Source organism: Rhincodon typus, chromosome 12 (assembly GCF_021869965.1).
Source record: "Rhincodon typus isolate 14 chromosome 12, sRhiTyp1.1, whole genome shotgun sequence".
In the NCBI taxonomy this organism is placed as follows: domain Eukaryota; kingdom Metazoa; phylum Chordata; class Chondrichthyes; order Orectolobiformes; family Rhincodontidae; genus Rhincodon; species Rhincodon typus.
In genome coordinates, this window is record NC_063343.1 from 59,671,541 (window position 1) to 59,687,629 (window position 16,089).

A 16,089-nucleotide genomic window follows, 5' to 3' on the forward strand; every position below is an offset into this window, starting at 1 on the left:
GACCCGAAATGTTAACTCTGATTTTTTTTCTTCACAGATGCTGCCAGACCTGCTGAGCTTTTCCAGCAACTTCTGTTTTTGAACCAGCCTAGTGAACCTCCACTGCACTCCCTCTGTGCAAGAATATCCTCTCTTCAGTACAGAAACGACAAATGCACATAGTACTCCAGGTGTGGTCTCACCGAGGACCTGTACAATTGCTGTAAGACATCCCTGCTTCTGCACTTGAATGCTCTCGATGTGGAGGCCAGCATATAATTTGCCCTTCTGGTTGCTTGCTGCAAATGCCCATCTACTTTCATTGACTGGTGTTACAAAGACACCCAGATACCACTGCACACCCATATTTCCCAATATTACACCATTTAAATAATACTATGTACTTCTGCTTTTCACACTGAAGTGTATAATTTCACATTTATTCATGCTATACTGCATCTGACATGAGTTTGTCCACACAACCAATTGTACAGGTCCTCAGTGAGACCACACCTGGAGTACTATGTGCATTTGTCGTTTCTGTACTGAAGAGAGGATATTCTTGCACAGAGGGAGTGCAGTGGAGGTTCACTAGGCTGGTTCAAAAACAGAAGTTGCTGGAAAAGCTCAGCAGGTCTGGCAGCATCTGTAAAGAAAAAAAAAAAATCAGAGTTAACGTTTCGGGTGTTCTGAGGAACGGTTACCAGACCTGAAACGTTAACTCTGATTTTTTTTTTCTTCACAGATGCCTCTCTGCATTCTCCTTGTGACCTCACCTAGCTTTGTGTCGTCAGCAAACTTGAAAATATTTCATTTGATTCCGTCACCAAGTTATCATCCTCATTTATATAGACTGTGAATGGCCTACCTGAAGATTACCTTATCAGCTAGGTCATCTAAGTTTTCTTTACATAGAGACATAGAAATGCACAACACGGAAACAGACCCTTTGGTCCAACTTGTCCATGTTGACCAGATATCCTAAGTTAATCTGGTTTAATTTGTCAGCCTTTGGCCCATTTCTCTCTAAACCCTTCCTACTCATATACCCAATCAGGTATCCATTAAATGTTGTAATTGTACCAGCCTCCACCACTTCCTCTGGCAGCTCATTCCACACACGCACCACCCTCTGCATGAGAAAGTTCCCCCTTAGGTTCCTTTTAAAACTTTCACCTCTCACCTTAAACCTATGACCTCTAGTTTCACCTCTACCTCAGGGAAAAGACCCTGACAATTCACCCTATCCATGCCCCTCAGCCTCCGATGCCTGAAAGAAAACAACCCCAGTCTACTCAGCCTCTCCTAGAGCTCAAACCCTCCAATCCTGGCAAAAGCCTCGTAAATCTTTTCTGAATCCTTTCAAGTTTAACAACAACTTTCCCGAAGCAGGGAGACCAGAATTGCATGCAGCATTCCAAAAGTGACCTAACCAAAATCCTGTACAGCCACACCATAACCTCCCAACTCTTTTACTCAATGCATTGACCAATAAAGGCAAGTGTACCAAACGTCTTCTTCATTATCCTATCTACCGGTGACTTCACTTTCAAGGATATGAACCTGTACTCCAAAGACCCTTTGCTCAGCAACACTGCATCCTTCATACAAGTTAGAATCAAAGTGGCACAGCTCGGTAAGGGGGAATGCACTGAAATTCAATCTGATCAGTAGTTGTTTGGTAGAAGTCTCATCATGAACCTTGCACATATCACTGATTAGGAATCTGGACTAATCCTCCACAGAAAAGGATTGATATAACTTCGGAAGGATATATGGTTTTAAAGAAAGTATAATATAGTTTCCAAGAATGATACCTGGACACCAGACATTAAGTTATGAGGAGACATTATACATTATAGGCCTATTTTCTCTACAATTTAGAAGGTTAAGAGGCAATCTGATCAAAACCTTTAAGATATTAATAGGAAAAGACAGGGTAGATAAAGAGAAATTATTTGCACTGGAGGAGGATTCTGGAAATAGGGAAGATGGCATTAGTCGATTGTTCACTTGGAAAGTTGGCACAGATACAGTGATCCAAATGGCCTTCTGTTGTGCTATAAGAATGCTGTGATTCTGAATGTGTGAGCATGAAGGAGGCCAGCTTAAGAAGCATCGGAATTGCTGTGTTTGGAGGTCAACATGACATAGATGAGAGTTTGATCAGTGGACAGACTGGGATATGGTAGTGAATGATGCTATGAAAGTGGAATTAGACAGTCTCAGTGCAATAAAACTGGGCAAGTGATCTCAGGCTCAGCACAGGGTCACTGTCTGGTTTAACTCGATGCTGTGGCCAGGGGAAATGACAGAATCAACAGCAAGACATGAGATTTGTCAGGGGTTCTAAGGTAATGACTTTGATCTTATCAATGATTAGTCAGCAGAAATTGCAGTTCATCGAGAACTGGACGTTGGACAAGCAGTTGGAGAATATAGAGACATTGGGGGACTGAAAGAATGATTTCAACAGCTGGTGCACATCAAATTTGGAAATAAAAAGATGTAAACATCAGGATAACTGTGAAAGTGTCAGTCTTGGCTCAGTGGTACTGCTCCTGCTTCCAAGCCTAAAGATCCTAGGTTCAAGTCTCAAGTCAGACACTTCAGTGGAGTCCTGGTCACTATGGCAGAGAACTTCATCAGGATGATGCACTTACACAGTTCGTCAGGAGGTGGAAGGAAGGATAATGAACTGACAATGAGATATACTGATTCAGGATGAAACAGAGTGCTCGCATCCCTACAAATTAAACTTTTCCTAAGAGGTCCCAGAATTTGGAATACTTACTCCACCAGGGCGTGAGCCAAGGATTCGATGTTCTCCCGGTCTAAATTTGTGGTTGGTTCATCCAGTGCAAGGATTCCACAATTCAGGCAGAAGGTCTCAGCCAGAGCCAGACGGATAATGAGTGATGCAAGGACCTGAAATGCAATATGACAAGAGATCATTAAATAGGCCAGACGGAACCCGATCATCCCCAATGGACTACAGTTCACATTCAGGCCTTCCCAATTTGGCCCCAGCCGCGACAATGTCTACATTCAGAACATTGAGATCCTTCAAAAACGTTTATCCCTGCGACTCCTGAAACCCACACTCGCAGCGATGCGCCGGCATCTCCGGGCACTACAATCAAGCCTACCCCAGCTCAGAGCCTCCCTCTCCCAGACCTGCAAAGGACCTCTCCTGTTTTTCATTCTCCGTAGGATCCACAACCTGAACTCACAATTCTACTCAGCTTTATTGGACACAAAAAACCATAAGTATAGTAAACTTACTGGTGCCAAAACAGGCTTCCTCCACCCCCCAAATCCCCAACCCTACCCAGGACCTTCCCCACAATGTTCCCGCCGCCATTGGCCATGTGGCCACTGTCGGAGCACCCACGGATGACGTCACATCCTCCGCCGCCGGGTACACCACTTCCGGGACAGCGAATGCCATCGACACCGCTGCTGATGCCATTTCCGAGACCAACACCACAGACACTGAGGACGCACCTGCCGACACCGCTGCTGCCGCCGCCTACCCCGCTCCTCCCACCACCGATGGCGCTCCAACCACCGCCAACGCCGACGCAACTCTGCCCAATGCCAACACCGATGGCACTCCGCCCACTGAAGCAGACATCACGGCCTCCACAGCCAGCAGCTCGAGGGGACAATAGCACCCAGCCCTGCTGAGTCTTCACCATCCCCCCAGACCTCCCCCTTACTGAGGACGAACGGTCAGTGCTCAGTAAAGGGCTCACCTTTGTCCCCCTCCACCCACAGATCAACGAATACTGGTCACGCTTGGACGTTGAACAGTTTTTCCGCCGCCTCCGCGCTTACTTCTTTAACCGTGAACCTAACCCTCCCTCTACTGACCCCTTCTCCCGCCTCCAACACACCCCCTCCTCCTGGACACCACCCCAAGGCCTCCTACACTCCCTCGACCTCTTCATCTCCAACTGCCATCGTGACATCAATCGCCTCAACCTCTCCACCCCTCTCACCCACTCCAACATCTCCCCCACAGAACATGCAGACCTTCGCTCCCTCTGCTCCAATCCCAACCTCACCATAAAACCCGCGGACAAGGGAGGCGCAGTTGTAGTATGGCACACTGACCTCTACATCGCCAAGGCCAGGTGCCAACTCTCTGACACTTCCTCCTACCGCCCCCTTGATCATGACCCCACCCCCGACCACCAAAACATCATCTCCCAAACCATCCACAACCTCATCACCTCAGGTGACCTCCCACCCACAGCGTCCAACCTCATCGTTCCCCAACCCCGCACCGCCCGCTTCTATCTCCTTCCCAAAATCCACAAACCTGACTGCCCTGGTCGACCCATTGTCTCCGCCTGCTCCTGCCCCACCGAACTTATCTCCACCGATCTGGACTCCACCACCAAAGACATCTTTCCCTCCCCACCTTTATCTGCTTTCCGGAGGGACAACTCTCTCCGTGACTCCCTTGTCCGCTCCACACTCCCCTCCAGCTCCACCACACCCGGCACTTTTCCCTGCAACCGCAGGAAGTGCTACACCTGCCCCCATACCTCCTCCCTCACCCCCATCCCAGGCCCCAAGAAGACTTTCCACATCAAGCAGATGTTCACCTGCACATCTGCCAATGTGGTATACTGCATCTGCTGTACCTGGTGTGGCTTCCTCTACATCGGGGAAACCAAGCGGAGACTCGGGGACTGCTTTGCAGAACACCTACGCTCGGTTCGCAACAAACAACTGCACCTCCCAGTCGCGAACCATTTCAACTCCCCCTCCCATTCCTCAGACGACATGTCCATCCTGGGCCTCCTGCAGTGCCACAACGATGCCACCCGAAGGTTGCAGGAACAGCAACTCATATTCCGCTTGGGAACCCTGCAGCCCAATGGTATCAATGTGGATTTCACAAGTTTCAAAATCTCCCCTCCCCCCACCGCATCCCAAAACCAGTCCAACTCGTCCCTGCCTCCCTAACCTGTTCTTCCTCCCACCTATCCCCTCCTCCCACCTCAAGCCGCACCTCCATCTCCTACCGACCAACCTCATCCCGCCCCCTTGACCTGTCCGTCCTCCCTGGACTGACCTATCCCCTTCCTAACTCCCTACCTACACTCACCTTTCCTGGCCCCATCCCCGCCTCTTCGACCTGTTTGTTTCCTCTCCACCTATCCTCTCCTCTATCCCTCTTCTATCCGCCTCCCACTCTCTCCCTATTTATTTCAAAACCCCCTTCCCCTCCCCCTTTTCTGATGAAGGGTCTAGGCCCGAAACGTCAGCCTCTCTGCTCCTATGATGCTGCTTGGCCTGCTGTGTTCATCCAGCCCTGCACCTTGTTGTCTCCATTTTCTCCCCCTTGGTCCAGGGACTCCCTACCTACGTCCGTGACACCACCACACACTCCACCTCCTCCAAAACTTCCAATTCCCTGGTCCCCAACACTTCATCTTTACCATGGACGTCCAGTCCCTATACACCTGCATTCCCCATGCAGATGGCCTAAAGGCCCTCCGCTTCTTCCTGTCCCGCAGGCCCGACCAGTCTCCCTCCACCGACACCCTCATTCGTTTAGCCGAACTCGTCTTCACCCTCAACAACTTCTCTTTCAATTCCTCCCACTTCCTACAGACAAAGGGGGTGGCCATGGGTACCCGCATGGGCCCAAGCTATGCCTGCCTCTTTGTAGTTTATGTGGAACAATCCCTCTTCTGTAGCTACACTGGCCCTAAACCCCACTTCTTCCTCCGTCACATGGATGACTGTATCGGCGCCGCCTCGTGCTCCCACGAGGAGCTCGAACAGTTCATCCACTTCACCAACACCTTCCAACCCAACCTTAAGTTCACCTGGAGCATCTCTAACACCTCTCCCACCTTCCTGGACCTCTCTGTCTCCATCTCCGGCAACCACCTGGAAACCGATATCCATTTCAAGCCCACCGACTCCCACAGCTACCTAGAATACACCTCCTCCCACCCACCTTCCTGCAAAAATGCCATCCTCTATTCCTAATTCCTTCGCCTCCGCCGCATCTGCTCCCATGATGAGGCATTCCACTCCCGAACATCTCAGATGTCCTCGTTTTTCAAGGACCACAACCTCCCCGCCTTGGTGGTCGAGGATGCCCTCAACCGTGTCTCCCGCATTTCCCGCAACTCATCCCTCACACCCCCTCCCTGCAATAACAACCAAAACAGAATCCCCCTCGTCCTCACGTACCACCCCACCAACCTCTGGATCCAATGCATCATCCTCCGACACTTCCGCCATCTGCAATCTGACCCCACCACCAAAGACATTTTTCCCTCCCCACCCTTATGTGCTTTCCGGAGGGACCACTTTCCCCGGGACTCCCTTGTCCGCTCCACACTCCCCTCCAGCCCCACCACATCTGGCACTTTTCCCTGCAACCGCAGAAAGTGCTACACCTGCCCCTATACCTCCTCCCTCACCTCCATCCCAGGCCCCAAGAAGACTTTCCACATCAAGCAGATGTTCACCTGCACATCTGCTAATGTGGTATACTGTATCCGCTGTTCCCGTTGTGGCCTCCTCTACATCGGGGAAACCAAGCGGAGGCTGGGGGACCACTTTGCAGAACGCCTACGCTCGGTTCGCACTAAACAACTGCACCTCCCAGTCGCGAACCATTTCAACTCTCCCTCCCATTCCTCAGATGACATGTCCATCCTGGGCCTCCTGCAGTGCCACAACGATGCCACCCGAAGGTTGCAGGAACAGCAACTCATATTCCACTTGGGAACCCTGCAGCCCAATGGTATCAATGTGGACTTCACAAGCTTCAAAATCTCCCCTCCCCCTACTGCATCCCAAAACCAGCCCAGCTCGTCCCCACCTCCCTAACCTGTCCTCCCTTCCACCTATCCCCTCCTCCCACCTCAAGCCCCACCTCCATCTCCTACCTACTGGCCTCATCCCGCCCCCTTGACCTGTCCATCCTCCCTGGACTAACCAATCTCCTCCCTAACTCCCCACCTACACTCACCCTTACTGGCTCCATCCCCGTCTCTTTGACCTGTCTGTCTTCTCTCCACCCATCTTCTCCTCTATCCATCTTCTATCCACCTCCCCCTCTCTCCCTGTTTATTTCAGAACCCCCTTCCCCTCCCCTATTTCTGAAGGAGGGTCTAGGCCCGAAACGTCAGCCTTCCTGCTCCTCTGATGCTGCTTGGCCTGCTGTGTTCATCCAGCTCTACACCTTGTTATCTCTGATGGGCTGAATAGTTTCCTTCCAATGCCATAAATATCTGATTTGATGCAAAACTATCAGCAACTTACATTAAACTTGTATTACGAGATATATTAATCTAACAAAGATGTTAACAAATACTTAACACCATTATAAGCCAGAAAATAGGAACAAAGGATCTGTAGTAGGTCATGCAGCCCCTGAACCTGTTCCACCATTTAATGAGATCATGGCTGATCTGTGGCCTAACTCCATATACCTGCCTTTGGCCCATATCCCTTAATATCTTTGCTTAACAAAAAATTATCTACCTCAGATTTAAAATTAACAACTGATCCAGCATCCACTGCTATTTGTGGAAGTGAATTCCAAACATCTACCACGTGGAGAAACCGAGCAGATCTGGCAGCATATATAGACAAAGAAATAGAGCTAACGTTCTGAATCCAGTCTAAGTCTTCGGGAGATTCTTCTTTCAAATTTCCAGCATCTGTACTATTTTACTTTTGCATTATTAGTTTGAGGTTGAAAGATTTTTGAAAGATTTACTTGACTGTCAAGTCTCTACAATGAATTAACCACCAAATGTCAAGATGGATATTAATTGTGGGTTACTGGGTACTCGCACTGGAACTTCCTTCCTTACAGCATTGCAAGTGTTCCTACTGCTGATGGGCTGCAGTAGTTTAAGGTGCCAGGTCAATACCACCTTCTCTAGGGCAATTAGGGATGAGCAATAATACTTGGGATGCTCATATCCCATGAGTGAAATTTTTAAAAATAGCATTCTGGCCTCTAAGTCAGAGAGGATACAATCAAGTCCCACTCAAGACTTCAACACATTTCTCTGAGCTTGTGTGCAGTACAAACACTGGCATGAACCTGTTGGCCAGGATGCTTTATACATTTTACAATATATATTTACCACAAAATCAAAATTAACTTCAGTGAGGCAACTGTGACAAGAAATTAATATTTCGCTTTGGTTCATTACTCACTTTTTCCAGCATTTTGATTCAGTATAACTCAGATAGGGAACTTAATGCTTCATTAAGCACATTTTGTGAGCACCTTTAGTTCATTATTATGCTAGTTGTATCAATCCAATTATTAGAATAATGTTATCATCAGTTTGGCACATCATAGTAAACCCCAAATCATTACTCTGCAGAACTTACAGCAATACATTGCTATTATACTCTCAGCCAATTTGATCTGAACATACCTTCAGCAAAATGCACAAGTCCATAACAGTAGAAATTGAGAATCCTAACAATAATTCTCCTAACTTCAAACTAAAGCTCAAATATTAAATAAGAAATTTGTTGACATTCAGCATAGAAAATACAGCAATAGGAGAGCCTGTTACTTTAATAAATTACCAGTCTCTTACTGTTGCAAAGTTGGGTAGAGTACTTGTGGATTGGGAGGCAGGAAGTTAGAATTTGGTGCTTGTAAAATGCTAGAGGAGAAAGCATTGTGTGGTCCCTTTAAAAGGTCAGGTTTTTTTTGTGCTTAGAGATTCAAAATGGATGCCTGTGAGCAGCAACTTGAAAGTTTGCAAGTACACGGAGAGCACCCGAATTGAAACATTTGTATTGAAAGGCCATACAGTTAGCAGGCCAAGCAGCAGTTGTTACCACAACAACAGGCTTTTGAATTTAGCCAATCAATCAGTTTGAACCAGGTACTTAGATACCAAAAACCTATTAAATAATCTGATCGTTTTGACAACATATGGCCAATCCTATTGTAGGAAATATTGATGTGTCATCAAGGGTATAAAAGAAGTGGGCAGTTGGACAAAGACCCCATTGCTAACTGCCATCCACCAGAGCTCAAGGCCTTCAGCTTCCAAAAGGGAATCGCTGGGTCTCAGTCTCCTCTGTGTTAGGGAAAGCATCATCTAAATAACCACAGTACCAACAACAAAGTTAATATTCCGACAGAAGAATTGACGGAGAAGGCACAGAACACTCTGGAAGACACGTAACCTGGCTGTAATTTTGAGAGACTAAATTCCACCTTTTAATATAAGTGGGACTTGTATTTATTGGAACAGCATACCATTAGAATCTTGCTTTATTCGGGAATAGCTAATGCTTAGAGGTATTACTTTTTTCTCACCATTTTTCACACTCCTTTTGCAGATTATAGGGTGAGCTGCTCCTCTTTGGGTGTTTCACTTTTAGTTCTCAGCGGGGGTTGGGGGGCAGAATCTGCCATCTGGAGAGGAGGGGAAGAGGAAACTTCTGATTTGTAACAATACTTAGCTGAGAAAGTGTTTGCGAAATGCCAGTGTGGGTCTAAAAGAAGCTAAACTTTGGTCAGTTAACCTGGTTGTTGGGTTTCTTTTAAAACAAGTCTTTCAGGGGGATGTGGGATTTATGGGCAGGGGATTGTTGCCCTTTCTTTGAGCAGAGTGTTCAGTCATTTCAGAGGACAGTTAAAAGTCAACCATATTGCTGTGGACCTGGAGTTACTCGTTGACAAGATGGCAGATTCACTTACAGGGCAGAAGTAAAATGAACTGGTTTTTATGATTATTGATCACAGTTTGGCTACTGACAATAGCTTTCACAGCCAGAGAGACAAACGTTCTTGTGGGAGGGTTTGCTAGTGCTGTTGGGAGGACTTTAATCTAGTTCAGCAGGGGGACACAGTGAGCTAGTTCAACGGAGACACAGAATAACAAAAAGAAGGAACCCAGGCAGAGGGAGAACAGACATGCTGAGTCTCAAGTGAGTAAGGTGAGCTGGGTGGCCTCTATTTTAATGATGAGTTAAGGGTGTGGTTGGACACGTGGGATTGTAATGCTGCCATCACAGTGATGTGGTTGAGGGAGGGACAGGATTGGCAACTCAACATTCCTGGGTGTAGACTCTTCATGTAGGACAGGGGAGGGTGTGACAGGGGAGGGTGTAAAAGTGGAGCTGGTGTTACATTATGAATGAAGGGGTCAGTTACTGCAGTTAGGAGAGCAGATATCTTGGAAAAGTCGTCAAGTGAGGCTTTGAGGGTAGCGCTTAGGGATAAAAAGGGGACAGTCACACTGATATGAGGCCCCCAAATAGTGGGCAATTGAGCAGCCTAGCAAGCCAATCAGTTGGATCAATCGCTATAAAGTCTCAAAGAAATGAGACTGGATGGATCACCTGGCATCAACCTAGGCACTGGAAAAGGCAACAGGAGAAACAGCCCTGTTGACCCTGCAAAGTTATCCTTACAAATATCTGGGGTTTAGTGCCAAAATTGGGAGAGCTGTCTCACAGACTAGTCCTTCACTGTCACTGAGTTAAAATCCTGGAATTCCCTCACTAATGGCATTGTATGTCAACCCACAGCAGTTGGATAGCAGCGGTTCAAGAAGGCAGCTCATCACCACCTTCTCAAGGGCAACCAGGAACAGGAAATAAATGCTGGCCCAGCTAGCGACGCCCACACCCCACAAACGAATTTTAAAAAATTCACAGCTACTCCGTCTTTCCTTCGTCTGATTGAAGAAAATGCACAGATTGGTCAAAGGAAAGAATCCAGACCATTTCAAAATTATACCGAAAAAAACAAACTAGAAAAGAACCTGGTCAATAAGGAAGAAAGGCCATTTGAAAGAAACAAGTGTTGTTTGAAAGACGACGGCAGTAGTATGCACTGGAAAGAAACTGGTGCTCACAAGAAATTTACAACTTCCGGGTTCGATCCCACTCTCGGGTGGCTTCCTGTGTGGAGTCTGCACACGCTCCCTGTTTCCTCCGGGTGCTTTGGTTTCCTCCCATGGTCCAAAGACGTGCAGGTTAGGTGGATTGGCCATGCTAAATTGCCCATCGTGTCCAGGGACGTGTAGGCTACGTGGGTTAGCCATGGGAATAGGGTAAGGGGGTGAATCTGGGTGGGATGCTCTTTGGAGGGTCGGTGTGGACTCGATAGGCCAAATGGCCTGCTTCCACACAGTACGGATTCTATGATTATATTCCATGAATTAAAAACGTGCAAGACAAAACGTCAAGGAAAAGAATCAGAACATCCTCACTGCATTTTTGAAAAAGATGGAGCTGGCATATCCTGACAGAAAACTCGATTAGCCAATCTATCAGCAATGTCATTTTTCATGGCAATATTCCATTCAACACCTCAGATTGGAAACATGAGATTATTGGCCTTCGGTTGACAGTGTGACCTACACGTACTGAAGTACCTGTAACTCAAAGCTGCATTGATACAGACAAAATTAATGACATACCTTCTGTCCAGCACTGTACCTTCCTCTCATATCCAGTGCAGTGTCTCCCTTCACCATTACTACACGATAATTATAATTCCTCCTTTTGTCACTGGCTGACACATTTTCATCAGCATCAGAACGTATTTCAATATATTCAATATCTATTGAAAGGAAACACAAATCTGGTCTTAATTATCAAAAGAAAAGCCAAAGTTCATATTGTGTCCTTGCTACCAAATATCCAAAGCAGGGCACATGACACCGTGGATAAGGACCAGAATTGTAAAATGTGGAAAGTAAAGAAAATATATATTATTCATTTAAAATTGTGTTATATCCAAGTATTATAAAGTGTTCTAAAGTATTAGGTCCCACTATCTAAAACTGATCAAATTAGTGTATTAAATCCCTCTTAAATGAAAGGCCTGTATTTATATCACAGTCAATTATCTATAACTGTAATGGCTCAAGATGGTAGATGACAACAACCATCTTCTCAAGCTTAATAATTAACGTGCAATAAATTCTGTTCTTGCCAGTGCCCACTTTGAGATTGTTGAGGATCTGCTGAGATCAGGTTGAGGAATAGTAGCTGGTATAGCAGTGAAACAGATGATATGTCGTCAGTGAATGCAAGAGTCTCAGGGCGGAAACTTCTGGTTTTGCTGGGTAGCTCATGTGCTGCCTGTAAAAGTAGCAAAACACCTTTGCTGACTCTTCAATGGGCTGTACCTTCTGCCCATCAAGGAACTTGGAAGGTTGCCCTCCCTACTGGAGACCTCATGATATGATGTCTTGCTGGCCAATTGAGAGGTGGGCAGCTTTAAACCATGCTATTTAGAAAAGGAAGCTGCTGACATTTATAATGCAGTGAAACACCCTTAAAGCCTGAAGATCTATCTTCCCTCATTAGTTGCTATAAGCTGGGACTCTGACCCATTAATTTGAGGGAGTTTAATTTGTTAATCAGTCACTCTGAACCTCTTGGAAGTAAATCAAAGTGCCTGGATAAGGAAAGGTCTAGGTGCAGCAAGTCCTAACAAATCTTAAGGGTCATCACAGTGAATCATGTAAACAGTGACCATTGAACAGCCTTCCCAGTTTGTCCCTCCAACCATCACACCAATTTTTTTTGTGTCTATTTGTGTGTACAAGCAGTTGCGGGGGATAAGATTGATAAGGGGCTAGAAGTTAGGGGCTAGGAATCAAATGTTGACATTTTATAGTTGTCTTTTGTAGGTAGAATCTATTTATTTCAAATAAGTTCTTGTCATGGACAGAAAGGTGATCCTTGTTTACTTTTAAACTGGGCCTAAAACAAAGATAAATTGGGGAATTTTGAGTGCTGTTCTAAAATATTTAACTTTTCTAACACTCTGAAGTATAGCAGAGTTTTATCTTCAGTGTGTATCTCAGTGAGGTACATAAAAAATTCCCATCAATAACTCTGGCTGGGTTTAAAAGTATGTTGAACCCTTCCTTTCATCTCAGAAGAGTGCAAGTTGTTTTAATTTTTCCTCTTGATCTTAGAGGAAAATCATGTTTGTTCTTCCTCTGTCGCATTTTATGAGCTTCAATGTTAGGAAAAGAAACCATGAGCGCCACCTGCAGGACATCTTATGGGTTGTACCTTGACCTCTGTAAGTGCTTCGCCATAGGTCACGGATAATTTTGTTGATTTCTTCCATCTTCATACTGTGGAATCGCATGATGGCTCTAAAGGAGAAATGAGCAAGAGGGGAAATCAAAATTATTACCACATGAACCAGCCACACTTCGTTCATCCCCATCAAGCAAGTCCTTCTAGAATCACAGAATCCCTACAGTGTGGAAGCAGGCCGTTCAGCCCATCGAGACTACACCGCACCTCCCACTGAGCATCCTACCTAGATCCACTGCCTACCTAGTCCCTGTAACCCTGTATTTCCCATGGCTAATCCACCTAACTTGCACATCTTTGGACTTTGGGAGGAAACTGGAGCACCCGGAGGAAACCCACGCAGACGCAGGGCGATCATGCAAACTCCACTGACAGTTGCCCGAGGCTGGAAAAGAAGCTGGGTTCCTGGCGCTGTGAGGCAGCAGTGCTAACCACTGTGCCACCCCTCTTCTGTTACAAATCCTACAAGATGAAATTGGTATTTTTATATGCTAGCATTCTAGTTGTCCTGATACATAGCAAATACCAAAAATGTACTTACAAGGCTAAAACTAACGCTTTTAAACTTCAGGGTTGAGTTTCAAACCCACTTCAGAGTTACAAAACCACCCACAACAAATGGTTTGAACATGCTGTTACAGCACATCAGCCCACTAAAGCTGTCCAAGCAACACAACAGTACTTGCACGAAAATAACCCGTTAGCACTTGCTTCCGTAACTGAGAATAGCATCAAGCTGGCTTCCTATAGGTCACTCAGAAGTATCCTTGATCAGTTTCTGTAAACTTCCTTTATAATTTCCATAGATGAGTTTATAATTACAGTCCCCAAATATGAACGCAGATAAAGGTCAGGTGGACGGGCAAGTCACACTGTACGGCTTCTAAACTAATCCCAAGTTTGAAGCTCTTGTGTTCAATGAATTATTTCCTGAAGGAAAATCACCCTCGTTATTTATAGAAAGATGGATAGAGCCATCACTGATATATTGCACATGCCATGCACCATGCATTCAAATTACTGAATAATTAAGACTTTGAATTGTGCTCGGCAGGCCTTATTGACGATGCATTTAAACATGTTAAAAGCAGAAGGTAAACTTGATTCATCTCATCTGGACCATATTTTTAGATTGGCAATAGCAATCTGTGTTTCCACGAAGGTTACTGTTCACCCAGCAGGCACTGAATGACCTAATGTGATATATTCATATACAATGATGGTTTGCCTAACCTCACAGCCTGCCGGAGAGAAACAAACAGCTTCTAGTTAGAGTGGCAGTTCCCAGATAGCGTGGAATAGTGGCTGTCATTTACAAGTGAAGGAGGAGTGTGTAAATACCACTTTGATTTAACACACTCATTCATGCAGAATGGGACAAATGCATCATACAGGCAGACGTGAGGCAGTGGTAGGAGGTTCAATGGAAGTGATCATATTGGGAAAGTGTTGATTTAAAGAAACTGGTTCTAAAAAAGATCAGTTGAGGGGTACAAGGGTGACTATGGAAGACATATTTCCGACCCTGTGCTTGGCAAGGGTCTTTCTCTCCATCTTGAACATTCTTATTGACTTTAAATTCCGATACGTTACTGGTTTTGAAATAACTAAAGAAGACCAGGACGTGCCATTTTCTCAAAAAGCATGAACGTGATGCAAAGGCTTTTAATGGACGCATCTCGCATGATCAAAAAGGTGTTAACACTTCCTGCATTTACCGTTCAGCTCTTTGGAGGTTGTGAGATGACTCAAAATACTAATCATAATAACCTGACATGGTTGACAGAATATTTATCTGATTTAAACAAAAAGATGCAATCAATGTGTTTTCTTCTTAACCAAACTTCAGTAATTTTTGAGAGCTGACAGAAATGAGTCATACAACTTTTCCAAACTTAATTATGCACGAAGAATATCTGACATTGCAACTTTTTTTGAAAAGGTTACTACCCTTCATTCCTTGAAGGTACATTGTTCTTATCTTGTTCGAAACCTTTAAAAGGGCCGTACTCCTCGTAAAAACTACCAATTTACTGTGAAAAATAAAGCGGGAGGATTCATGCAGAGGCTCTGGAAATGTGACTATCAGATTAGTGCTCATGTAGTGACAGCTTTTACAATGGAAGTAGTCTCAAATCAAGAACTGTGTGCATATGAAGTGACTGAAACATTGTTTTTGTAAAATACCACTTCATTTTTACACCATACTAGTGGGATCTCTAGCTGACAAGACTTGTCTGAGGGAGACTGGAGGTGCAGTGGAGGGCTTTGTAAAGGGATTAAGTACTTGGACTCCAGAGATGGAAGACACAGAGGTTTGGGGCAATATCCACAGTTTATTGAAAGAGAAAGGTGGAAGCACCAGAAACTGCAAAAAGCTATAGACCTTGACAACATAGTTCTTTGAAGTTTGTGTCACATGTAGACAGAGTGGTTAAAGTGGTGTTTAGCACACTTGCCTTCAGTGCTCAGGCCATTGAGTATAGAGTTGGGAAGTCATGTTGAGGTTATAGGACATTGGTGAGGCCTCTTCTGAAGTACTGTGTCCAGTTATGGTCACCCTGTTATGGAGAGGATATTATTAAACTGGAGAGGGTTCAGAAAAGATTTACAAGGATGTTGCCAGAAATGGAGGGTTTGAGTTATAAGGAGAGGCTGAATAGGCTGGGACTCTTCTTTTCACTGGAGCGTAAGAGGTAGAGGAGAGACCTTAAAGGTTTATAAAATCATGAGGGGTATAGATAAGGTGAATAGCAGGTGTCTTGTCCCTAAGATAGGGGATTTCAAGACCTTGGGGCATATTTTTAAGATGAGAGGAGATAGATTTAAAAAGAACGCAAGAGGCAACATTTTTTTTTAAAAACACCGGAGTTCTTTGGAACTTCATTCCACACACACGTTTTACAGACATTTGGATGAATATATTAATAATAAAGATTAGGGGGATATGGGTCAAGTGCAGGCAGTTGGGACTAGTTTAGTTTGCAATTATGGTTGGCATGGACTGGCTGGACC

The 16,089-nt window shown here is 45.3% G+C and overlaps 1 protein-coding gene across 1 annotated transcript in view; it reads right to left on the reverse strand.

Annotated features, from left to right (window-relative positions):
* Positions 1–16,089, reverse strand: part of rad50 (RAD50 homolog, double strand break repair protein) — a 115,348-nt gene that overhangs the window by 7,110 nt on the left and 92,149 nt on the right. The window contains exons 20-22 of the mRNA XM_048603696.1: positions 13,045–13,130; positions 11,433–11,575; positions 2,774–2,907 (exon numbers count right to left, since the gene is read on the reverse strand). Coding sequence (XP_048459653.1) covers positions 2,774–2,907; positions 11,433–11,575; positions 13,045–13,130 — 363 coding nt within the window. The remainder of the gene's footprint in view (positions 1–2,773; positions 2,908–11,432; positions 11,576–13,044; positions 13,131–16,089) is intronic.